Source organism: Hemicordylus capensis, chromosome 1 (genome assembly GCF_027244095.1).
Source record: "Hemicordylus capensis ecotype Gifberg chromosome 1, rHemCap1.1.pri, whole genome shotgun sequence".
NCBI lineage: Eukaryota > Metazoa > Chordata > Lepidosauria > Squamata > Cordylidae > Hemicordylus > Hemicordylus capensis.
In genome coordinates this window covers 456,869,266-456,896,263 of record NC_069657.1, presented here as the reverse complement: position 1 = coordinate 456,896,263, position 26,998 = coordinate 456,869,266, and the positions used below count along the sequence as shown (strand labels likewise).

Here is a 26,998-nt window from a genome sequence, read left to right as displayed (position 1 = left end):
TTGGGGCTGCCTTTGTATGTAGTCCGGAAACTTCAGTTGGTTCAGAACGTGGCAGCCAGGTTGGTCTCTGGGTCATCTTGGAGAGACCATGTTACTCCTTTACTGATGGAGTTACACTGGCTGCCAATAGGTTCCCGGACAAAATACAAAGTCCTAGTTATAACTTACAAAGCCCTAAACGGCTTAGGCCCTGGGTATTTAAGAGAGCGTCTTCTTCATTACAAGACCCACCGCCCAGGGGCGTAGCTAGGGGAGAGGGGGCCCATGTTCATCCCTCTCTTGGGCGGCCCCCCCAGAGTGAGGGAGACAATGAAGAGAATAGGGAGGGATGGAGCTAGAGGGCCCTCAGGAGCTGGGGGCCCGTGTTCTTTGAACCCTTTCATTCAATTATAGCTATGCCCCTGCCACCACCCATTGAGGTCATCTGAGGAGGTCCGTCTCCAGTTACCACCAACTCGTTTGGTGGCTACACAGAGATGGGCCTTCTCGGTCGCTGCCCCAAGATTGTGGAATTTGCTCCCTGCTGAGATACGATCCTCCCCATCTCTGGCAATTTTCAAAAAACACCTGAAAACCCATCTTTTCATCCAAGCTTTCTCAGCTTCCTTAATTTTGGGGTTTTTAATATCTGGTTTATTTTAAAATTAAAAACCCGATTTTGGGATTTTAATCACTGTAATTGTTTAATTGTTTTAAAATGTTTTTAAATTGTTAATTGTTATATTGTTTTTTAATTTGTTTTAGCTCTTTACTATTTTAGTGGTTTGTTTTAATTGTAAACCGCCCTGAGCCATTTTGGAAGGGCGGCATACTAAATAAATAAATAAATAAATAAATAAATAAATAAATAATCTTTTGGCCTGTTGCTTCTTTCCTTGCATTGTCCCAGCTTGCCAGAGGCTGTGCTCCTAGATGTATACATGTGGGAAACAGGCCCAGGAGGTTTTTCTCACGTGGCTCTATGCCTCGGGGTATCTGAAAAGCGAATTTGCTTCGCAGCAGATTGGAGGCATTTTAATTGGAGGTATTAGATGGACCATTCACATAGCCATCAGCACCTCCATCAACACCTTCGGAGAAAGCAGAAGTCCCGGAGTTTTTTTCAAAAGCTTCTGGAAATAGAGGATTTTTTTTACCCCGGACTCAGGCTAAGGCAGAATTAGCAACCTCCTTGGGGGAAAAAAAGTCCTGTCTGTCCTGGTCCCTGATAACCCACATGGAGGTCGGATTAAATCCAGTGAATATGTAGACTGGCACACTCCAATCAGGAGTGGATTGTGGGGGAAGCCCTGTCTGTAAAACTTCCAGGGAATCTAAAGTTTCTGTGTTAAAGACCGTTAATTGTTCGAGAGAGTTGTCTCCAAGGCCCAAAGCCTCTTTCTTGCTCACATCATTGAACAAGGGAGTGATAATAGGTTTTGGTTTCTTTTGGCAATGGCAAAGCGGGATTGCAGTTTGTAGTGTTTATACGTTCCCCATTTTGTAATTGGGAATCTGGCAAGCTGGTTTCACAACTCTTTGCATCGTTTCATCTCTGTTTGACCAGAGGCGGCAGCATGGTCTGTGTGTGCACGAAGGGCAATGTTGTCTCTCTCGCCCACCTTCCGTTCTCTTAAGAGCTACTGTTTGTCTTCCTTCACACAGTGGAAACTGGAACAGTCCCTCAGCTCAGGGATGAAGTTTCTGAGATGCTGGGATGGTTGCCAGAGTTGAACTTGGCCAGTTGCAGCCTAGGTCCTCTTATTGCTGCCTGCTTAAATCTCTTCCACAGGGAGCGTATGGACACCTTGAAGAAAAAGACTTCCTTGGACCCCATTTGCATCGGGTTCCTTGGACGTACCGGGGCAGGGAAGAGTTCTCTGCTCAATGCCATGATAGGGAAGAGGCTGTTCTTGCCAGTTTCTGGGAACAGGGCGTGCACTTCTTGCATCGTGCAGGTGAAGAGAAGCAAAAATGACTACTGTGAAGCTACGATTCACCTTCTCTCCGAAGAGGTGAGTACCGTTTCTCTCCATGGGGCAGAGCAACTGTTCTTCCTGGGGGAATCATGGACTCCTTACAGCAGAAATACTGCAAAGAGAACTGGGGCTCGGAATGTGGGGTACAAACTTCTTACTGGAAAGCCCCTCAGGGCAGGGACCTGCCTGTCATGAACCGGGGGTCCAGAAGGCCCTCAGTGGTTGGGGAATACTTGGACAGTTTGGGTAGCAAGTCAGGGCAGGAAGCCCCAGTGTCTTGGGTTCCATGCTATGCCTAGAAGAGGCGTCCCTACTGGTATCACCAGACTAGGGACTAGCTAAGGGCCAAAGCCTGTGGAGTAGGTCCCTGTCCCTTTCAGTTCTGAGAACTCATGCAGAAGAGTGGGTGGAGCTAGAGATGGGAATCAAGGAGCAGGACATCTTCAAGACTCGAACCACTCCTTACTGAAACAACCTCCTCCTGTAGCTGGGTGGATGCTCTTTGCTCAGCCTCACGGCTGCAATGCTGGAAGCTCTCCAAATTCTGAGCTCCCGAAGCTCTTCTCATGATCGCGTGAGGAGGCTACCCTCTTTTGTGGGGAGGAAGCCCGAAAGTGCTTACCTCCCTGCAGACGATCTCAGCCAGTGCTCTGGGTGGGGTGGCGCAGACAAATGGAAGCTCTCCTACCATCTGCCCGCACTTCACCTGGCATATTTGGGGGTTGGGTGAAGGGAAGCACTGCTGCATGGCTCCCCATGCTCCAGAGCCCCAGTAATGCACTGTGCAAGCACGAAATGCATTTCTGGGATTCCCCCTCCTCAAGTGTAAGCAGCCATGACAGACTCACGACCCAAAAAACAAGGTTAACGGAGTGCTCTTAAGAGGATGGCTACACAAGCCGGCTTGCTGCTGTGGAGGAGCCACCGGGCTCACCCTCGAGCCCGTTGGTTCACATGAGTGAGTAGAACTGGGCTGGGCTCCCTTAGCCCAGTTTTGCTCACTCGTGAGAATAGCTTCATTGTTCCCTGCTGGCCTCCTGCTTGGACCTGATCTCCTGGGCTCCCTGGAACCCAGCCAGCCTCAGTCTGGAACAGGATCCTGTTCTCTCATTCTTTGCAGAGTGCCACGAACATGGGTGGCCCTATATATTTTATCTATCTATCTATCTATCTATCTATCTATCAAATTTGTACACCGCCCCAAACTTTCGTCTCTGGGCGGTTAACAATATAAATAATGGCCAATGTCCTGACTAAGGACGTCCTGGTGTTACAAGAATAACAGCTCATGTGGTGGGAGAGGGATTTTAGTTGGCCTCTTTTTCCCTTGGCTTTGAAGATCAAAGGTTGGGAACTTTTTCACGACACATTCCAGAAAGCCACTAAGTTTAACTGTCTCTCAACCTGAATGTTCATTGCCAGGAATGGAAGGATGAGCTGAAGAATCTTGTGGAGGTTTTGCGCAAAACTGGGGATGACTATGAAGATGACAACTCTGATGAGAGTGTGAGCGAAGCCATAGATAAGCTCTGTACACTTTATGGGGCTGGAGCCGAAAACAAAAGTTACGAAGAATTGCTGCAGACAAAAATGACGGTGACTATTCCTGCAAGAAGAGTAATTCAGCTCAAGGAAAAGGAGGTGAGTGAGTGCTTCTGTCTGCCTTCGCTGCAATATTTGAATGGCCATCAGCCCACAATGCAGCATTGGGCAACCCTAAAGTCTTGGTTTCAAAACGTTTTCAGTGCACTATTCTGTTGCACTTCGTAACACTTTACCCGTTGCAAATAGTGTAGTCTGGAAAATGCCTAGGAGCCACTAGGCCTCACACCATCCACAGGCTGTGTCTTGATGTCTTGATCAGAACCTTGCCAGGGAGAGGTTCTTCTTTATGCCACATTTCGCTTGCCCCACTGCAGGATGGGGATTCAGCTCTGGGTAGGGATGAGTGAGCCGGTTTGAATTCGAAGTCATGCAAGTGTCCATTGCACATGTGCAGTGGTCTCTGAATGGCAGCCGAAACAGAGGCCCAAAACAGAGGCCGAAAACCACCCAGAATGGGTCATTATGGTACTGGGGGAGGCCATCAGGGGGAGGGGGAACTTCCAGAGACACCCCCCCCCTCACGTGGCCGTAGCAGTGTCCCTGGAGGCGGTGAGTTTTTTATTTTAAAATTAACCCCTGAACTGATTCGAATCGAACCGGGGGTGGTGGTGTTCCAGAGGTGTTAAGGGTTGCACAAAACCAAACATGCCTGACCTGGTTTGAGTCCAGTTTGGACTCGAACTGAACTGGGCAAACTGGTTTTGTGCACACCACTAGTGCTGGGCTCTTCCCTGTTCACTTGTCGCTACTGAGGGAATTCTGGTTAGTTTCTTTTCCTCCACTGACTAATATGCTTAAATTCAGCATGTTAGGAGGAACCCAGGGCTGCAAGTGCATTTGAAGTGTTGATGATCAATGTGTCCAGCAATTCAGATTAATTCTCACAGCTAGCTGTGTTCTTCATTAATTCATGAGCCGAGTGATCCACTGCTAAGAGTTCCCCTTTCTCCCCACCCCAGGCGGGGGGTGGAGCAGGCCGGGCCTGGGTGTGTGTCCTGGAGCCAGAAACATGGCATGGGTTTTTTTTTTGGTGGACCAGATGCTCAGGCCCGGTGAGAGGCAGCCTCACACTGCATGGAAAGGGGCCAGGGTGAGGCCCACCTCCCCATCCCTTTAATTTCATTTCATTTAAAACACTTCATTGTTTTAATGAAAGGCGGTATAAAAATCTAACAATAAATAAAATACATTAATTAATTAATCCCCTCCAGCTTCTAGGAGGGGCTACCTGAGTCTTTAAACCACCACCCTGGAGGGCAACAGATACCTGGTGCCTGGGTGGAGGACTATACTGGACTATGGAAGCTGATACTGAAAAGGAACAATGGACCAGAAACGGAACCAAATGAAGACAAAGGGGAAATCAAACATTTTCCTGTGTCCTATAAAAGACTCGAGCAGAGGCCATACTTATCAAAAAGGGCCACCAGCAATCGACAGGCACAGCTCGGTACCATTTAGCCAAAGAGTGCTTGAAGATGAGGCAGCTAATACATCTTGGGCTTACAAGTCTTGAAATGTATGTGGGGAGGAGACTGGAAGACCCGTTTTCATTGGCGCCTTGTCGAGTTGGTACCTTATCGAGGAATGAAGAAGAATGACCAGGCCTGATGGTAACAGTTAACTGGGGGAGTAAACAAGCCCTGTCAAAAGTGGGGATTGGATTTTTGATGGGATCCCAGCTGACCTCGTAATCATCCCAGTGTGAGTTGCATTTGGCCCGTCAAGCAGCTATTGCAGAAGAAATTGGCAGAGTGGATGTACACTGGGCTGAGGGCACAAACCCCATCAGGCTGTGGAAGAAGCCAGACCTTTCTGTTATCTGGTGGATCAAAGAGGCATGGCGGGGGGCGGGGGAGGGATTAGAGCCTGCCATTATATGGTGGAAGTTCAAGAAATGTTGCCTAACTAGTGGGATGGGAGACTCTGAAGATGATAGCCAGTGGGCAATAAGAACATAAGTAGCCCTGCTGGATTAGGCCCATGGCCCATCTAGTCCAGCATCCTGTTCCACACAGTGGCCCACCAGATGCCGCTGGACGCCACAGGCGGGAGTTGAGGGTGTGCTCTCTCTCCTGCTGTTACTCCCTTGCAATTGGTATGCAGAGGCATCCTGCCTCTGAGGCTGGAGGTGTTGTATAGCCCTTCGACTAGTAGCCATTGATAAAACGGAATTCTTGAATCTCTGATTCAGAGATGGAATTTGAAGATTTTGCGGAAGATGACAGAGATGGGAACCCCAGAGAGTCATCCAACAATGAACCCCCCCCATCCCGCCTCCTTGTCAGCTCTGGCCCCAGAGGTTGCCCCCCACCTCCTCTGAGCACAAGCAGGCTCATAAATGTTACCTACTCTCTGGTTTCTACCACTACATATTTACTCCCTGTCACAGCAGTCATAGACACATAGGTAGCTCCCTCATGTCCATGTAAGTGTGTCTTATGCATGCGGGTGTTTTAGAATAGGAAAAAGATGGTATACATTTTTAAAAGATGCAAGACTAAAATGTGAATGGACTGGTAAAATACTTTGCAGATGGCATCTCTAGACTCTTCCTGTGATTGACATCTCTGTGGGAATCTTTGGACTGAATCTTTTTTTGGAAGGGCCGATGTCTTTATTCTATGTCTTAATGTTTGTGTTGCAGGCAGAGGGGTTCTCCAAAGCTCTAGATCCATATATTCGTGTCGGGGATGGAGACTGCAAAGCACTCTGTCCCTGGCCATTGATTAAGAATGTGGAAGTGACTATTCCAGGATCAGATATTCTTCCAGAAGGCATCACGTTTGTGGACATTCCTGGCACAGGAGACTTTAACAGCAAAAGGGATGAAATGTGGGAAAAGGTGAGGTTTTGCTTTTCCTTTAAGGTGGAGAAGAAAATGTTGCAAATCTTGATTAAGTAATATATACTGAACTATAGTATATGCCTAGTAATTTGCCTCCAAAGAGCTATGTTTGGAAAGAGCTATGTTTGGCTAGCCTGCTTACTCACCGCGATGTAGAGCCAAGCAGCACTGTACCCCAGATGGGCTCTCTTACTGGGAAAGACTGGGAAGCATTCTACAAGCAGGCATACCTGAGAGATGCGTTCTGATCCATTCAGATGGATCACTGCATGGACCAGTCAGCTGGGTCTCCTGTGTCATGGATGATTTTTGCATAGCCCCATGATTTTATTCTATTTATTTATTTATTTATTTGATTTATTCCCTTCCAAAAAAGACTCAGGGCAGTTTACAACAAAATAAAATCAATTAAAATCAATTAACAGTTAAAATCAAAATGATAAAAACAGCATAAAAGTAATTGAGAGTTAAAACATTTAAACAGTTAAAAACCCTGGAGAACCAGGCCAAATACTTACAGCAGTTAAAAACAATTTACAACAAATTAAAAACCCTGGAAGGCCAGCTCGAACAAATAGGTTTTAAGGGCTCTCCTGAAGGTCAGCAATGAATTCAGATTATGGATTTCTGCCGGGAGTGCATTCCACAGCCGAGGGGCAGCTACAGAGAAAGCTCGCCTCTGAGTTGCCGCCAGACGTACCGGTGGTAACTGGAGACGGACCTCCTTGGATTACCTTAATGTGCAATTGGGAACATGTAGAAGAAGGCGTGCTCTAAGATAACCCGAACCTAAGCTGTTTAGGACTTTAAAGGTAATAACCAGCACTTTGTATTTTGCCCAGAAACGTATTGGCAGCCAGTACAGCTGTTTCAGAACAGGCATAATATGGTTTCTCCGGGTTGCCCCAGAGACCAATCTGGCTGCTTCATTTTGAACTAACCGAAGTTTCCGAACTACATACAAGGGCAGCCCCATGTACAGCGCATTGCAACAGTCGAGCCTGGAGGTTATCAGCTGATGCACCACTGTTTTGAGGTCATCCTCTTCAAGGAATGGGCACAGCTGTCTAATCACCCGAAGCTGATAGAAAGCACTCCTGGTCATGGCCTCCACCTGAAATACCAGGGTGCGGTCTGGGTCCAGGAGTACTCCCAAGCTGCGCACCTTCTTCTTCTGGGGAGGTGTAACTCCATCCAGCACAGGGAGATCTAACTCACCCCTCAGATTCTGAAACCCTACAATGAGTGCCTCCGTCTTGCTTGGATTCAGCTTCAATTTGTTATCACTCATCTAGCCCATTACTGCCTGTAGGCAGGCATTTAGGAAATGAATGCCGTTTCCTGATGATGAAGAGGAGAAGTAGATTTGGGTGTCATCAGCATACTGATAACACCCAGCACCAAATCTCCTGATGCCCCCACCCAGCAGTTTCATGTAGATATTAAAATGCATTAGTGACAAAATGGAGCCCTGCAGAATGCCATATAGCAGCTCCTGTTTTGAGGAACAACTGTCACTAAGCTCCACCATCTGGAATCTACCTGAGAGATAGGAGTGGAACCACTGCAAGGCAGTGCCCCCTATCCCCAACTCCCCCAGGCAATCTACAGGTGAAACTCGGAAAATTAGAATATCGTGCAAAAGTCCATTAATTTCAGTAATGCAAATTAAAAAGTGAAACTGATATATGAGACAGACGCATTACATGCAAAGCGAGATAAGTCAAGCCTTAATTTGTTATAATTGTGATGATCATGGCGTACAGCTCATGAAAACCCCAAATCCACAATCTCAGAAAATTAGAATATTACATGGAACCAAGAAGACAAGGATTGAAGAATAGAACAATATCGGACCTCTGAAAAGTATAAGCATGCATATGTATTCAGTACTTGGTTTGGGCCCCTTTTGCAGCAATTACTGCCTCAATGTGGTGTGGCATGGATGCTATCAGCCTGTGGCACTGATGAGGTATGGAAGACCAGGATGCTTCATTAGCGGCCTTCAGCAATTCTGCATTGTTTGGTCTCATGTCTCTCATCCTTCTCTTGGCAATGCCCCATAGATTCTCTATGGGGTCAGATCAGGCGAGTTTGCTGGCCAGTCAAGCACAGTACACTGTATACTTTTCAGAGGTCCGATATTGTTCTATTCTTCAATCCTTGTCTTCTTGGTTCCATGTAATATTCTATATATTACATATAGAGCGGCCTTATTTATTTATTATTAAAACTTTTATGCCGCCCTTCCAAAAGGCGAGGTGAGCGGCCTTAGCCCGCTCACCTCGCTGACAAGCAGTCAGTCTGTTCTGAGTGGCTGAAATGGCTGCCCACACAACTGCTGGCTCCATTTTGGAGCTGGTGGCAGCTGGGGGGATTGGGGGCCGTGTGGCCCCCAGAAGTTCCAGCATGCCCTGCGCAAGCGCTCGGGGCATGCTGGAGAGACCCCGGAGCCAGGAGGCTGCTTTTAAGCCTCCTGGTTGGGGGTCTACTTGTGAGCTGCCACGGCAACACATGACCGAAAAGCCCGGATTAGTGGAGGGTTATTTAAGTGGGTGACCCGCTTGAGAGCAACCGGGCTCGCCTGCAAGTCTAGTGGTTCTCACAGTCGCTAGAAAGTGGGCTAGGCTCCCTTAGCCTGCTTTTTGGCGATCGTGAGAATCGCCTCAGTATCTACTGTATCCATCTGTCCGTCTCCTCAACTGACTGCCTTACTCATTATGGCAGTAGTGACCCAGCTGCTTGTGAGCCCTGAGGAGTCTGTCCTACCTTCCCCTCACTGGAGCTCATGGGGACAGGAAATGAAGAAGATCCTTTGCTTTTTGCTCAGATCCAGCAGGGCCCTGCCTCAGAAGATGCAGACTTGGATTTCAGTGTGCTCATTGCCTGATGAAGTGATTTTCCATTTTTTTGAAACAGAGCATTGAAACGTGTTCAGTCCTCTGGATTATTAGCGACATTGAGCGTGTCCTAGGAGAGAAAGTCCAAGGATCATTGCTGGATGCGGGCATCAAGGCTTACATAGGAGGAATCTGCATGGACATGGCCATGGTGGTCACCAAGTCAGATAAATTGAACCTGGAGGAGTACAAGAGGTACAACCCACATCACTGGTCAGGGATCAGAACTCTTCTTCTGTAGGAAACAATATAAACAATTCCTCCAGCAAAATAAGAAAATGAGGCTGTTCTCACATGCAGCCTAACCCAGGCTTGGGAAGTTGAGCCTGTGTTAGGCTGTGTGTGAGAACCGCCGGGATTGGGCACTGCCTAGCCCAGCTTTGTAGCCCAGGTTTTAGCCGAGGTTAAGGGCATGGGCACACGCTTAGCTACTGGGAGCGTTTGTTTGCTTGGGCTGCATCCAGCCCGAGCGGACACAGATATGGGCACCTAGAGTGCCCATCTCCTAGGGGAATCCATCATGTGGTGCAAGAGGCTGGGACGCATCGTCCTTGTATCAGGAGGAGCTCTGCACTGCCTGGCAAACGGGGATTTCCTTGGAATGTGGTCCATGCTACCAGCAACGTTTGTAGGATCATCGGGGGGGGGGGAGGGTAAGGTTTCACAACCTTCCTCCTCCTGTCCTCCCAAACAGCTGAGTGAATTAACTACAACTTAATAAACTACAACTTTAACTGCCAACTTCTCCAAGCTATAATTTAATTATCCGCAGCTGAAATCTGTGAATTCCAATGGCAAACTTACATTTGCAAGAATTAAATCATCTCCTTTTTCTGTTTTGCAGTGATTACTGTCTGGCACAAACCCAGCCTGTGTTCATTAACTGTGGCCTCGTTCATTCAGTCATTTAAATCTAGGTTTAATGTAGGTTACCAACCTTGAAATGATTGTGTGAACCCACACCAAAGTGGTTTAGGATCCAAGATCCCCACCTTAGCATGGGTTCAAACAATGGGGCTATTCACACCAGTGGCCCAACCCAGGGTAGAGCTGCCCAGTCTTGGTTTGGCCTCTCATGTGGAGCACCAGGATCACTCCTGGTCCAGGCGCTTCAGCCCCTGCTAGCCTGAATTTCAATCCTGGCCCTTAACCAGGGTTAGAGGGTGTGAGGGCAACCTCAACTCCAGGACTGGGGTCATGTGTGTGCTAAGGCTGCACACAGTCTGAGCACACACAGAGTTGGATGCCTAGAGCACCTGATTCACAGGAGAATCCCCCAATGAACTGCGCTCATCATGCGGTGCATTGTAGGATATCTGGAGGTTGGGACACATTTTCCTAATCTCCAGAATGCCATGCTGCCAAGTGCAGTGCTGATTGCATGGGCGTGTGAGCTGTGCATCCCACGCATGGATCTTGCTCACTGAGGCAGTGGGGGGAAGGTAAGCTGGATCTTGCCTTGCCCCTGCACCCTTCCTTCCTGCCCACAATATTTATTATTATTTATTTATTTATTTAGCACATTTCTGTACCACCCTAACCCAAGGTCTCAGGGCGGTTAGTCATGAGCATGACCTTAAGAAAATAAGAGTAGCCCTGCGGGATCAGGCCCAAGGCCCATTTAGTCCAGCATCGTGTTTCACACAGTGGCCCACCAGATACCTCTGAGAAGCCCACTGGCAGGAGTTGAGGGCAGGCCCTCTCTTCTGCCATTACTCCCCTGCAAATGGTACCCAGAGGCATCCTGCCTTGGAGGCTAGAGGTAGCCTGTAGCCCTCCGACCAGTAGCCGATGATAGTCCTCTCCTCCAAGAAGTTATCCAAACCCTTCTTAAAGCCATCCAGGTTGTTGGCTATCCCCACATCTTGTGGCAGAGAACTCCAGAAGTTGATGATGCGTTGTGTGAAAAAGTACTTCCGTTTGTTGGTCCTAGACCTGGCAATCAATTTCATGGAGTGACCTCTGGTTCTAGTGTTATGGGAGAGGGAGAAGAATTTCTCTCTATCCACTTTCTCCACACTATGAATGATTTTATAGACCTCTGTCATGTCTCCCTGCAGTCGTCTTTTTTCTAAACTAAAAACATAGGAACATAGGAAGCTGCCATATACTGAGTCAGACCACGGGCGTAGCAAGGTTGGAGTGGGCCCAGAGACGAGATTTTAAAATGGGCCCCCACCTCAAAGTCTAGGGCCATTGCACACCCCAGGCCCCCAAGGATTTAAGTCTGATATTTCAAAATAAGTATGCTGCCGAGAAATACATTTCACTGAATACACACACACACACTTCACAATATATAGTTATATACATTGAGTACTATATATTTCTGCTACTTTTAATGCCTAGAACACACTAGAAACACTAATTATTAAAATGGGACCCACGCTGCAGATTAGCAAAGGAGACTTTCAACCATGCAGGGTGAACCTATGTTTGTTTTCTCAGAATTTTGAACAAATTCAGTACAGTTTAATTGCAGGAGGTTTTTCACAGGAGGCTTTTAAAGCCCTTTAACACACCTCTCCTCTGGAATGGAGGTGCTGCATCCACATGTTGGCCAGATTGACCCTGAAGTCCCTGTGAGTTATTGGGGAGCAGTTCACACACAAGAAAAATAAAATAAAATAAAATAAAATAAAATAAAATAAAAGCACCACACATGCTTCGCAGTTCTCACTCAGACCTTCTGGGTTGCAAAACAACTTGAGCATAAGTGCATTTATAAATGAATGAATGAATAAATAAATATAATATTGTTTGTTCCAGAAGTTTTTATAATTTTCTGCCATGAAACAAGCCACTTATAGGATTTTTTAGATAGTGGTGTTTTTTTTAGCCAGAAAATTTTCCAAGCTGTTTTAAACTAAATATTCAGAGACTTCTCAGTCTCTCCCCTCCACCGCCCAAGCCCTATGGCAAGCAGATCCCTATATATGGGCGGCGGGGGGGGGGGGGTGAACACAAAAAGGAGTTCACATTCTACCTGGCAAATGCTGGGCTGGGCAGAGGGTCTGCTACAGAGAGCTGTGGGGGCCACTCAGCCTGCCTGCCTTGCTTGCTTGGGGCCTCCCTGCAAGCCTACTCCAGTTCAGGCTTCAATGAGGCCTAGGAGGCCTCCCTGGAAGCCCCGGCCACCCGCCGATCAGCTGAGAGGCGGAGAGAAAAGGAGCTCTTTGCAGCTGGCCTGCTGCTTCGATTGCCGGCCAGGAGACAAGCAGGAGAGAGGGCGAACAGGGCAAGTGGCTGAGGGGACCTGGGGCTGGGCAGGGGGCAATGGGGAGTCATGTGAGGTGTCTCTGGGGGGCCCCCAAGGCAGTGGGGCCCCCAGGCAACTGCCTAATAGTAGTTACGCCCCTGAGTCAGACCATTGGTCCATCTAGCTCAGTATTGTCTTCACAGACTGGCAGCGGCTTCTCCAAGGTTGCAGGCGGGAATCTCTCTCAGACCCCTGTCTTGGAGATGCTGCCAGGGAGAGAACTTGGAACCTAGATGCTCTTCCCAGAGCGGCTCCATCCCCTAAGAGGGGAATCTCTTCCAGTGCTCACACATCAAGTCTCCCTTTCATATGCAACCAGGGCAGACCCTGCTTAGCTATGGGGACAAGTCATGCTGGCTACCACCAGACCAGCTCACCTCCCAGGTGTTGTAGTCTTGCCTCATAAGAAAGGTGCTCTAGGCCCCTGATCATCTTGGTTGCCCTCTTCTGCACCTACAATGTCCTTCTTTAGATGTGGTGACCAGAATTGTACGCAGTACTCCAGGTGTGGCTGCACCATAGCTTTCTCTAAGAGCATTATAATATAAGGATTTTATTTTAAACTAGTCATTAAGCCCGTCACATTAACGGGAGCTAGAAGAGATGTGTAGAAATGTTGCCTCCCTCCTGCCCCACTCTCTGTTGCCCTCCCTCCCCCTCCCCCCTCTCTCACTCTCCTGCCCTTCCTCCCCCTCCCCCTGCTCCTCTCTCCTTCCCTCCCCCTCCCCCACCCTCTCTTGCCCTCCCTCCCCTCTGCTCTTCTTTCCTGCCCTCCCCCTCTCCAACCTGCCCCACTCTCTCTTGCCCTCCCTCCTGCCCCACAATCTCTTGCCCTCCCCCCACTCTCTTACCCCCCTCTGCTCGGCCCACTGCTGCTCGGCCTGCTGCTGCTCGGCCCTCCCGGCTCCAGCTGCCCTGCGTCTCCTTGCCCCCCGGTGCCGGCTCTCCGGCATGGCCGGGGGCTGAGGGGACCCGCCTCGACGCCCGCCTCCCCCGCCCCACCTCCCCTCAGCGGCAGGTGCTGTCAACGCCGCTGCTGCTTCAGCTTCCCCCCCCGCCACCACCACCCCCTCGGTGGCGGCGGCAACGACAACGACGGCCATGGGGTCCCCGGCAGGCGCTTCCGCTTGGCTGGCCCCGCTGAGGCTCTGCTCCGCCCCCCGCAGCCTTCCCGGCTACAACCGCCCCGACGCTCCCAACATGGTGGCCGCTGCCCACTCCGCTTCCCTTTTGCCGTTGCTGCGCACGCGCAGAACACCTGCCAGAGACACGGACGCAGGTACCTTAGGGTTTTATTATATAGGATCCCCTTCCTAATGATCCGTAGCATGGAATTGGCCTTTTTCACAGCTGCTGCATATTGAGTCAACACATTCAATGAGCTGTCCACCACCACCCCAAGATCCCTCTCCTGGTCAGTCACCAACAGCTCAGATCCCATCAACGTATATTTGAAGTTGGGGTTTTTCGTCCCAGTGTACATCACTTTACACTTGCCAACAATGAACCGCATTTGCCATTTTGTCACCCACTCACCCATTTTGGAGAGATCCTTTTGGAGCTTCTCACAATCCTTTTTGGATTTCACTACCCGGAAGAGTTAGGTTTCATCTACAAATTTGGCCACCTCGCTGCTTACCCCTGCTTCTAGATCATTGATGAATCAATTAAAAAGCCCCGGTCCCAGTAAGGATCCCTGGGGGACCCCACTTCTTACTTCCCTCCATTATGAAAACTCTCCATTTAGACCTACCCTCTGTTTCCTGTCTTTCAACCAGTTAGCAATCCACACATGTACTTGTCCCCTTTCCCCATGACTGCTAAGTTTCCTCAGGAGTCTTTGATGAGGAACTTTGTCGAAAGCTCTTTGGAAGTCCAGGTATACTATGTCAACTGGATCACCTTGATCCACACACTTGTTGATACTCTCAAAGAACTCCAAAAAGTTTGTGAGGCGAGATTTCCCTTTGCAGAAGCCATGCTGGTTCTCTCCCAGCAGGGCCTGTTTTTCTAGGTGCTTTACAATTTTATCCTTGAGGATGCTTTCCATCAGTTTGCCTGGAATGGACGTTAAGCTAACCGCCCTGTAATTTCCGAGATCGCCCTGGATCCGTTTTTGAAAATCAGTGTTACATTGGCTGCCTTCCAGTCTTCTGGTACAGAGCCCGATTTCAGGGATAAGTTATATATTCAAGCCCCTGCTAGCCTGAATTTCAATCCTGGCCCTTAACCAGGGTTAGAGGGTGTGAGGGCAACCTAACGCTGCACACAGTCTGAGCACACACAGAGTTGGATGCCTAGAGCACCTGATTCACAGGAGAATCCCCCAATGAACTGTGCTCGTCATGCGGTGCATTGTAGGATATCTGGAGGCTGGGACACATTTTCCTAATCTCCAGAATGCCATGCTGCCAAGTGCAGTGCTGATTGCGTGGGTATGTGAGTGGGCATCCCACACATGGATCTTGCTCATTGAGGCGGTGGGGGGGAGGGTAAGCTGGATCTTGCCTTGCTCCTGCACCCTTCCTGCCTGCCCACAATAGTCATGTGCATGACCTTAAGAACATAAGAGTAGCCCTGCGGGATCAGGCCCAAGGCCCATTTAGTCCAGCATCGTGTTTCACACAGTGGCCCACCAGATGCCTCTGAGAAGCCCACAGCCAGGAGTTGTAAGGGGCATGCCCTCTCTCCTGCTATTACTCCCCTGCAACTGGTACTCAGAGGCATCCTGCCTTGGAGGCTGGAGGTGTCCTATAGCCCTCCGACTAGTAGCCGATGATAGTCCTCTCCTCCATGAAGTTATCCAAACCCTTCTTAAAACCATCCAGGTTGTTGGCTGTCACCACATCTTGTTTCTAATTCCACAAGTGGATTTTCCGTTTGTTGGTCCTAGATTTCCTGGCAATCAATTTCATGGGATGACTCCTGGTTCTAGTGTTATGGGAGAGGGAGAAGAATTTCTCTCTATCCACTTTCTCCACACCATGCATGATTTTATAGACCTCTATCATGTCTCCCCACAGTCGTCTTTTCTCTACACTAAAAAGCCCCAGGTGTTGTAGCCTTGCCTCATAAGGAAGGTGCTCAAGGCCCTGATCATCCTGCTTGCCCTCTTCTGCACCTTTTCCGGTTCAACAATGTCCGTCTGTAGATGTGGTGACCAGAATTGTACGCAGTACTCCAGATGTGGCTGCACCATAGCTTTCTATAAGGGCATTATAATATAAGGATTTTATTTTCAATCCCCTTCCTAATGATCCCTAGCATGGAATTTGCCTTTTTCACAGTTGCCGCATATTGAGTCAACACATTCAACAAGCTGTCCACCATGAACCCAAGATCCCTCTCCTGGTCAGTCACTGACAGCTCAGATCCCATCAACATATACTTGAAGTTGGGGTTTTTCGTCCCAGTGTACATCACATTACACCTGCCAACATTGAACCGCATTTGCCATTTTGTCTCCCACTCCCCCAGTTTGGAGAGATCCTCTTGCAGCTGCTCACAATCCGTTTTGGATTTCACTACCTGGAAGAGTTTGGTATCATCTGCCAATCTGGCCACCTTGCTGCTTACCCCTGCTTCTAGATCATTTATGAATAAATTAAAAAGCCCCGGACCCAGTACAGATCCCTGGGGGACCCCACTACATACTACTTTGTGAAAAGTCTCCATTTATACCTACCCTCTGTTTCCTGTCTTTCAACCAGTTAGCAATCCACACATGTACTTATTTATTTATTTTATTTATTTATTTTTACATTTCTATACTGCCTTTCATTAAAAGAAAACCCCAAGGCGGTTTACAAAAATTAAAACATACAATAAAAAGCAATAAAAACACCAAGCTAAAAACATAAAACAAGCATAAAAACAAGACAACTTGTCCCCTTATCCCATGACTGCTAAGTTTCTTCAGGAGTCTCTGATAAGGAACTTTGTCGAAAGCTTTTTGGAAGTCCAGGTAGACTATGTCAACTGGATCAACTTGATCCACACACTTGTTGATACTCTCAAAGAAGTCCAAAAGGTTGGTGAGGCAAGATTTCCCTTTGCAGAAGCCATGCTGGTTCACTCCCAGCAGGGCCTGTTCTATGTGCTTTACAATGTTATCCTTGAGGATGCTTTCCATCAATTTGCCTGGAACAGACGTTAAGCTAACTGGCCTGTAATTTCCGAGATTGCCCCGGATCCGTTTTTGAAAATCGGTGTTACATTGGCTACTTTCCAGTCCTCTGGTACAGAGCCCGATTTCAGGGAAAAGTTATATATTTTAGCAAGGAGGTCGGCAATTTCACTTTTGAGTTCTTTGTGGACTCTTGGATGGATCCCATCCAGCCCTGGTGATTTGCCAGGTTCTCACTGTTCCACCATGTTTCTGTTATGCCCACTATATCTATTTCTGCATTAGCAACCAAGCAGTACTCCAGCTCACCCGTCTTGGCTTGGAGGCTTCTGGCATTGGCATATAAGCACCTATAGGCTGAATCACTTCTCTGGTGTATGCTATTTTTCTTCTGACTCTTTGGCCAGCTGGCACAGCCTTCTGTCTGCTCTTTATGTGGTTCTGCTCTGTCCCCTTCTGTTTTATCTGAATCCTTTGCACCCTTACACTTTAAAGGATGGCATTTGCCGAACCGGATACTATCCAGCTCCTGTCGGCATAACAACTTCAAAGTTGGTAACACAGTTTAAACCTAGATTCAAATGATTGTTTGCACAAGGCCTGTGGCTTCATATTCTGATCCATGTATTTCTTCTCTTTTAAATCTCTCTTTTTTCATGATGTTATTTTATGAATGGACAATCCCTTGCATGAATCATTTTTATCTTTTGTATATTTAATAATAATAAAATAGGATAAAATGCTAATAACAAAAACCTCTGCAACTCAGTCTTAGAACAAACCTGTTCTGAAAATCAGATTACTGGTCTTTAGGGTGCTGTAGCCCACTGAATGGATGATTCTGGGGTTTCCTAAGAGCAGAGTTGCTCTCTTGAAACTCCTTTATTATGCTTGCCCAAATAATATTCTCTCTCTCTCTCTCTCTCTCTCTCTCTCTCTCTCTCTAGGGAAAGGGGAAATAAAGATGTAAGTATTTTGTAATTTGCATGTAGTATTGTGGATACGAAATGCAGCCAGAGCAAATGTCTAGTAACATTTTACTACTTCTTTTAAAGAATATGAAAAGTATGGAATTCTCAATAGAACTGAAATGAGTTGTCTGAATACATTTGTGGTCCAGTCCGAAACACAGCAGCTGGCATCCAGACCAGCACTGTGCAGCCCTCAAGAACATCTTTTCAGGAGTTGCAGCCATCTTCAGAGGGAAGGGGAGGTTGGCAGAAATGGCTCCCTGTAGCACCAGTGTAGTGTTAGTCTGCATGACAACCAACTGCTGCGCCAGTGCAAGGCTGGTCTGGACAGCAGCCTGTGGCTCTCTGATGCCAGAGGACAGAGCTCCTCAGCTTCTCAGGTGGAGCCTTCTGATGTTCAGATGTTCACTCCATCTGCCTCCTCACCACTCTGCCACTTCACAGTGCAGGAGTGCAAGATGCTGGAGTGAGAAAATGAAAATGCATCTCTGTACAGCTTCATTTATCTAAGTGGGTCCCCTCCCACACAACCACCACCACGACATTTCTTTATTAATGGTATTTTGGGAGGGTGTGATACCAGGCATTCCCTGTCTGTTCATTCCTGCAATCTGTCTGATTCTTCTGGCTTTTGCAAACACAGGTTCCCATTAAGAACAAACGCGATGCCATTTTGGAGAGGAATGAAGATGTGAAGCGGAAGAAGGAAAAAAGCATGAAGGAGAAGCTGAAGGTAATGCAGCCCACGCTCCACTTTTCAGTTGGCTTCCCCTTATGCCTGGAACTCACACTTAGGGTATCTACCTTCATCGCCCCACCTTTCTCACCCTTCACAAAACCCCGCCTTAGCGTTGGCTTAACTCCTTAGTTCTCATCCCCAAGTAAATGGAAGCCTAAGCATGCATGAGTGCATACAATGTTCAACCTATGGGCATGGAAAAGAGGAGTCAGCATGGGTTTTCATAAGAACATAAGAACAGCCCAGCTGGATCAGGCCCCAAACCCATCTAGTCCAGCATCCTGTTTCACGCAGTGGCCCACTGGAAGACTACAGCAGGAGTTGAGGACATGCCCTCTCTCATGCTGTTACTCCCCTGCAACTGGTACTCAGAGGCATCCTGCCTTTGGAGCTGAAGGTAGTTATAGCCCTCTGACTAGTAGCCGTTGATAGACCTCTCCTCCATGAAGTGATCTAAACCCCTCTTAAAACCATCCAGGTTGTTGGCTGTCACCACATCTCCTGGCAGAGAATTCCACAAGTTGATTATGTGTTGTGTTAAAAAAAATACTTCCGTTTGCTGGTCCTAAATTTCCCGGCAATCAATTTCATGGGATGACCCCTGGTTCTAGTGTTATGGAGAGTTATCCATAACTCTCTATAGTGTTATCTAGTGAGAGAGAGAATAATTTCTCTCTGTCTACTTTCTCCACTGCATGCATGATTTTATAGACCTTTATCATGTCTCCCTGCAGTCTGACAAGTCATGCCAAAATAATGTTATCTATTTTCAAATTTTATTTTATTTATTTATCAGATTTGTACACTGCCCCAAACGTATGTCTCTGGGCGGTTGAATTGTCCCCAGACTCCATCCCAAGAAGACACAGACAACAATTAATGGGTAAAACGGGCCATAGCTTTTTTGAAAAACTAAACAAGCAAGCAGACTGGGTAGGGGAAGCCCATCTCCCCAAGACAATGCGGGGCCTAGCAATGGCCGGGTTGAGACTGCCCCATCCTCCCCCACGCCTTGCTTGGGTGACACACCCTGGCTCAGGAAGGGATCAGGCGCAAGCTCCCCTTCACTGCCAACCCCCCAAAGGGGGCCTGGATCCTTCTAGATCTTTGCACACCCCAGACTGCGTAGCCCAAGGGTTTACGAAGTCCTGAAGCCAGTTTCATAGCGAATCATCACCCCTGGGCCGCACAAACCACAAGGGAGCGATTGACCAATCACCCATTCAACTATCCAAGGGTGCTCACCAATGTCCAACCTAACTATTTACCACCCAAACCTGCACTGTCCCTGGCAAGCCATGACCTAACTATCTAACGGCTTCTGCTAAGGAAGCAGAATGGAGTAGGTGAAAACCCCCCGAACATGGCCAATGCATTGGGAGCAAAAAATTCCTACTTGGCCCCCAAAAGGACGACCAGCCTCTAGGCCCACTCTACTCCCAGGGAAGGGAGGGTGGGGGAATCTTCCTCTGGACTGAGAAGCTGGGGAGGGGAGACGCCGAAGCTGCCCTTAAGCCCCGCCCCTACAGCCTGCGGCCCAATAGCATTCTTCTAGGGCCTCATGCAGGGCTGGGACAAATCGCCCTCCCACCTGCACGAACAGGGGGAGGGGCATTTTTGATAGAATTGCTAATTTACTAGATTGTGGCAATGCTGTGGACATAGTGTATTTGATTTCAGCAAAGCATTGGACAAAATTTCCATGACATCCTTGTTGACAAAGTGGTACATGTGGGCTAGATTATACAAGAATTAGGTGGATTCACAGCTGGCTGAACAACCATACCCAATGAGTACTCACTAACTAGGCTCCACATCAGCCTAGAGTGAGCTGTCTGGTGGAGTACCACGGGCCTCTGTCTTGGGCCCTGGGCTGTCCCACAGTTTCATCAATGACTCATTGGAGGGTCTAGAGGGGATACTCATCAAATCTGCAGATGACAAAGAGCTGGGGCAAGGAGTTAGCGAATTCCTTAGAAGACGGAATCAAAAACAAAACCAAGAAGATCAAGTTCAGCAGAGACCAATGTCAAGTTCTGCATCTGGGTAAGAAAAATCAAAGTACAAGTACAGGATGGGAGAGGCCGGTCCGATCTGGTCCAGGGAATAATTTTTACGTACCTCCTTCAGGGGAGTTGTTGGAGGTGACACCGGGGGTGTGTGTGTGTCTGCAGAAATTCCCCCTCCCCCCGCTGGCCTCCCTCCTGACCTAGGCCATGCAGAGGCCAATTGCGCAGGCAAAGCGGCCTCCAAATGGGTTGCCGTGCTGGAGGGGGAAGGCCCGAATGGGCTGAAGAGCCGGCCGGTATGAGTATGAAAGGAGGCCGGTGGGGGGAGGGGGAACCTCCGCGGACCCCTCCCCCCCGGCTACTTCCAACAACTCCCCTGAAGGGGGTAAGTAAAAATAAATAAATAAATAAATAAATAAATAAATAATAATATCCTTCACAAAACAATCCTCCACAGAGAAAGAACTCAGAGGGTTTAGACTAAAATGTTTGCAAAACAAACAAACTGTCCCAGGAAAAGGAATTATAGCTTTCTCCAATTGCTTTGTCTTTTTGTGAGTCACAGTCTACAGCTGTTCTGCCAGAAGATAAGGAGGAAAAGTTCTCACAACAGAGTCCAAAGTCTCCGTAAATCCTTAAATAAAAACAAAGTCTCTGTAAATAAAAGAAGGAGGGGGGTGGTATATTTCAGAAGCCAGGAAGTTTCGGCTCTAACCATCCAACTGGTCCTAAAATACTTAATATCCTCAGTTCTGAAAAGAGTAGTATCCTTCACTTAACTGCCATACAATGTTCATATAACATCCATTAAAAAATTTAAAATGTAGTAGTATTATCTAAATAATCATCCAAAAGGCATTCTCATACTGAAAACAGTCTACACCTCCTGTTCCACTTTGCAAGGAAATTCTCACAGTCATAAACCTCCCACAGAACAAAAAATAAAAATAAAAATAAATTCCTTTACTTTGTCTGTGATCATCCATATGGTAACACTTGAATAGTAATACACTTGAATAATATACACTTGGATAGTAATCAAATAGCTTGACACCGACGCATAATCAGTCATGAAGTAATTAGCATCCTTGATTTGACCGGTGTATAATGTTCCTGTAACATCAGTAAAAAAAGTTGTAGTATGTTAATGAGAAGATATTCTTGTACTGAAGGCTTTAAAGAGTCTATAACTTTCAGCTTTCCATGACTGTAATCATCTAAAAAACACACAAAGTATGGGAGTAAAATGTAACCAAATGCTTGATAAATAACTTAAGTCCAACGTCTGATATCTGAAATATGCATGCATTGAAAATCTTAAAATAATTTTTTTTAAAAGGAGATAAAACTAAACAGATAGAACAATGCAATATAACTCAGTTAAAAGAGAAAAGTTTAAATCTTGATTTATGTCTCAAAAAATGTCTTCGTTGGTGTTCCAAAAACAAAAAGTGTTAATAACAGCATACTTATAAAAGAAAGACAAACAGACCTTGACAAAACATACTAATTGCTTCTTCCTTATTTGAGCTGGTTACTCAAAGCAGTACCATAAACCAATCCAAAAAGTTAAACAAGGCTCATTACCCCAAAGTTGTAAATCCTTCATTTAGATTTTAAATCCATTTGGCTGCAGATAATATTCTCCATAGGCTGAATCTTCCATTCTGTTCCAATCAAATAATATATCTGTAAAGATGACTAAGAGTTAGCTTCAAGCAGATCTTCTATCCAAGAAAATAGATAAACAAATAACTGAACATTCTTGAGGCTTAGAGAACAAAAAAAGCAGAGGAAAAAGGAAAAATAAAATAAAAAAAGAGAGAATGGGTTAGAATGGAGAGGCGTTGCTAATTAAAGCTGGTGGAAATGCCTTCTCTTCGTGTGGGGCATGGAAAAGTCTCTCCCGGGTTTGCCAGGTGTTCTTCAAGGCACTTCATGATTATTTCTGTTTCAATTCTTCAGTCCACCTAAGGCAGCTCCTGAGAGGGCAAGCTCCATTAATCCTCTGAAATCAATCCTTACTGATTGAAATTGGGGTAAACACGTCGAAGAGAGATTGCAACTTAGAGGCGAAAGCCACCAAGCTGCTCTCACAACGCCATCTTCCAGGCAACCCCCTAGGGCTTTAAAGGTAATGACCAGCACTTTGTATTTTGCCCAGAAACCTATTGGCAGCCAATGCAGTTGTTTTAAAACAGGCATAATATGGTATTTCTGAGAAACCCCAGAGACTAATCTAGCTGCTGCATTTTGGATCAACTGAAGTTTCTGAATTACATACAAAGGCAGCCCCACATAGAATGCATTGCAGTAGTCAAGCCTAGAGGTTACCAGAGAGTGCACCACAGTTCTGAGTTTATTATCTTCAAGGAACGGATGTAGCTGTCATATCAACCGAAGATGATAGAAAGGACTCCTGGCCATAGCCTCAACCTCAAAAACCAGAGTGAGCCCTGGGTCCAGAAGCACTCCCAAGCGACGTACCTGTTCCTTCAGGGGGAGTGCAACCCCATCCAGAATAGGAAGATCTATCATGTCCCTCAAAGTATACCATGAGTACCTCCGTCTTACTAGGATTCAGTTTCAATTTATTATCATTCATCCAGTCCATTATTGCCTGTAGGCAGGCATTTAGGGGGGTAATGCCATTTCCTGATGATGATGTCATGGAGAAATAGATTTGGGTGTCAGCATATTGATAACACCCTTCTTCAAATCTCAATCTTAAAACACTCCAAGGCCTCTTGGAATCCTATAGGATCAAATTGCCTTCTTGGGTGGACAATCCTAAAAGGTCCTGTACCCCTGAAGAGGTGAGTTGTGGCCACAAAACCAACCTTAAGCAGATGGTGGTCTGTCCATGACAATGGAGACACTCTAGGAGTCCCTGTCCATGGAACACCACCCTGATCTGAGCAAAAGACCAAATTGAGAGTGTTACGAGCAGTGTGTGCTGGCCCTGTGACCAATTGGAATAGGCCCATAGTTGTCATGGCTACTATGAACTCCCAAGCTCCAACTGGAGATCATCCATCAGGCCGACTAAGGCCTAGATAATCAGTTTCCTCCAAGACTGAGGAGAGCTGAGAGGCCACCACCCTCTCAGTTACCTTGCCCAGCCATGGGAGGTTGGAGACAGGCCTATAATTGCTCAACTCTGAGGGATCTAATGCAAGCTTCTTTAGAAGAGGTCTACTAATTGCCTCCTTAAGACAAGGAGGCATCCTGCCCTCCCTCAGAGAAGCATTTATGATTTCTACCAGGCTGCCTACAACAGCCTCCCTATTAGATAGAATAAGCCATGTTGGACAAGGGTCAAGAGAACAAGTGGTAGGCCTCACCGATCCAAGCAGCTTGTCCACATCCTCAGGAGTCACAAACTGAAATTGATCTAGTTGAATCACATAAAAGGAATTGTTGGACACCTCCAGACATCAAATTAATTGTTGAGTCTCCATCTAGGTCAGCTCGAATCCGAGAGATTATGTCTGCGAAAAATTCATTAAACATATCAAAGCAGGTGACTGATGCTTCCAAATTCTGGTTCGAGGGGGGGGGCAGATATTAGCCCCCTCACAACCCTGGACAACTCCGCCAGACGTGAACTCGCAGAAGCAATACGGGCAGAAAAGAATTGCTTCTTTGCAGTACATATTGCCTGAGCATAGATCTTTAAGTGTGCTCTAAGTCGTAATCTGTCAGATTCGAGTCGAGTCTTTCTCCACTTGCGCTCCAGTTGCCCACCTTGCTGTTTCAGCCCCCGCAGATCTTCCGTATACCAAGGGGCCAATTTTGAACGGGTCAGAGGGGATGCTTGGGAGCAATCTTGTCTACCGCCCTGGTGAGCAAGTTGTTCCAATTCTCAACCAGGGCATCAACAGGATCACCAGCAAAGCCAACACTGAATCCCTCCAAGGCTTCTTGGAATCTTACTGGATCCAATAACCTCTTCAGGTGGACCTCACCCCTGCAGAGGTGGGAAGTGGTTGTAAGTCCAACCTTAACCAAATGGAGGTCCATCCATGACAATGGGGAGATCAAAGGAGTCCACACCCACGGAACACCACCCTGATCAGACTAAAAGACCAAATCAAGCGTGTGACCTGCAGTGTGCATCGGTCGAGACCACTTGGGATAGGCCCATAGTTGTCATGGCCACTATGAACTCCTGAGCTATCCCGGACAGATTGGTCCCAAAACGAACATTGAAGTTCCCCAGTGTCAAAAGTCTGTGAGACTCCAACGCAAGTCCTGCGACCAAGTCCGTGAGCTCAGTAAGAGACTCAGTTGAGCAGTGGGGTGATCTGTACACCAACAGAAGTCCCAATCTATCCCTGGTCCCCAAACTGGTCCGATACCCTAACAGGGACCCTGGTAAGGGAGATGTTATCCTTATAGACCACAGCCACTCCACCTCCCCGCCCATGTCCCCTCACCTTCTCCTCTACAGAATATCCTGGAGAGAGAAGCTGGGACCAAACTGGGCCACTAGCTTCACTCAGCCAAGTCTCAGTAATACATACCAGGTCGGCCCCTTCATCCATACTCAAATCTCGGATGAGATCTGGCTTATTTTGGACTGACCTGGCATTGCAGAGGAGCAAAGTGAGGCTATGTGGGTTCTTGGCAATGCTCCCCGAGGTCAAAGAGCTGGCAGGACAGCCGGAAGGGGAGACAGCTATTAAATTTCTGACTACCCTCCCCCTGGAACAGCCTGCTGACCTGCCAACGCTACTTCTTCTATTCCCCACCACCACCACCGGAATAGCTGCCCCACATTCAATGAAGGCGCCCCCTGTGTCCCCATCTCCAGGCAGACCCAAACACATTACCCAATCTCAGTGACAAAGCTGGCACACTACTTACTGCTACAACTCCTCAAACAGTCAAATTGAATAGAGTGCAGCCCAACCCTCAGCCCTACACCGAAGGCTGGCACCCAAGCTGCCTGCTGCAGCCCTTCCCTTAAATAGCCCCCAGCGTCCTTCCTCTCACAAAAGACCCTGGGCAGAGCTGATGTGATCAGTCAGTGCCTACAGGTGGAGACATCGGCACTTGAGGGAAGGGAGGATCCCAATTAGGCTGCAGGTCTGTGCTGGGCTCAGTTGGTCCGTCCAGCAAACGAAGGGTGGGGAGGAGAAGCTCCAAAGCTCCCAGCTGTCCAGCAAAGGAGGCTTGATAGTAAATTTTGAACTGACCTGTCATTGCAAAGGAGCAAGTTAGGTTCTGTGGGTGGTTGGGACTATTCACCGAGGCCTGAGAGCTGACAGGACAGCCAGAAGGGTAGGGATGTGCGAAACGTTTCGGATACAAAATGTTTTGTACCCAAAACAGCCTGTTTTGGGTGTTTTTGTAGACAAAACAAAACACCCATTTTGCAGATCCAAAAGTTTTGTATACAAAACAAAACGTCCCTGTTTTGGCTACAAAACGTTTTGTTGTTTCGGACCTCCATTTTGTGGTGATCTCTGAGTCATTCTCCATTTTGTGTTTGACATCTCTTTGAATTTCCCACCCTTCCAGCCTTCTGATCAGTGACCTAAATCATGGGCTGACCTGCTGACAATTCCCTCCTTGTTCCCCATTGGCTCTTTTGCTTCTTCCCACTCTTTACTGACCCCACATTGGCCAGGGGAAGGGTTGCTAACCCATGGGGTGCTGAGTTCTGCTGTTTCTGTGGTGGTCTGAGTGTAGATTCTCTGGTAGCATATGAGAGTGGATTCTTGTTTTTCACTGAAAATCTCATATGCTACCAGAGAATCTACAGTGAACACCTCAGAAACAACAAAACCCAGTACCCCACAGGCCTGGGTGTGGTTGGCACCCTATGTGGGTGTGGTTGGCACCTATGTGGGTGTGGTTGGCACAACCCCTCACTATGGGCAACCCCAGTGCCTCCCAAGTGGAATTATGGAGCTGCTTAAACCTCCATTATTCCCCATGGGAGAAATCAACTTCAACAAATCACAAAAGATCAGCCCTTTGCCCAATTCCTTTGAAATAATTCTGGAAGTTTCCTTGCCCCCATTGGGCACTACCATCCACCACACTCTGCTCTGGGTCATCCCTTTCCCCTTGATTTTAAGCGATACATTTGCTGGAATCCCCATTATTCCCTATGGGAAAATTCTTAAAGATGTGTAAACGTTAAAAAAATTCACAAAAAATCAGCCTTTTGCAAAATTCCTTTGAAATTTGGGTGGTAGCTTCCAGCCATTGGACACTACCACCACCACCCACTCTTTTTGCCCTGGGACCCTTTTTAAAAATCCAAATCGATTAGGATTCGGATTTGGAAAATTTGGCTACAAAACAAATCAGGGCTGATTCAGATTCAGAAAATTTGGGTACAAAACAAAACGAGGATGTTTCAATTCGGATACAAATTGTAGCAAGAAAATTCCAAAATGCACACCCCTACAGAAGGGGAAACATCTATCAGATTTCTGGTCTCCCTTCCCAGAAATTAACAGCCTGCTGAATGTTTGACCTGCTGTCAAACATACAAGACAAACAAACAAAGCCCACCCTCCGCCCCACACTGAAGACTGTCACCAAAGCCCGGGCCCTTTCGGTGGCC

The 26,998-nt window shown here is 47.3% G+C and overlaps 1 protein-coding gene across 1 annotated transcript in view; it reads left to right on the top strand.

Annotated features, from left to right (window-relative positions):
* The window catches only part of NUGGC (nuclear GTPase, germinal center associated), a 101,325-nt gene that overhangs the window by 51,731 nt on the left and 22,596 nt on the right, over positions 1–26,998 (top strand). The window contains exons 5-10 of the mRNA XM_053250145.1: positions 1,772–1,994; positions 3,381–3,599; positions 6,211–6,408; positions 9,331–9,506; positions 17,644–17,662; positions 18,311–18,400. Coding sequence (XP_053106120.1) covers positions 1,772–1,994; positions 3,381–3,599; positions 6,211–6,408; positions 9,331–9,506; positions 17,644–17,662; positions 18,311–18,400 — 925 coding nt within the window. The remainder of the gene's footprint in view (positions 1–1,771; positions 1,995–3,380; positions 3,600–6,210; positions 6,409–9,330; positions 9,507–17,643; positions 17,663–18,310; positions 18,401–26,998) is intronic.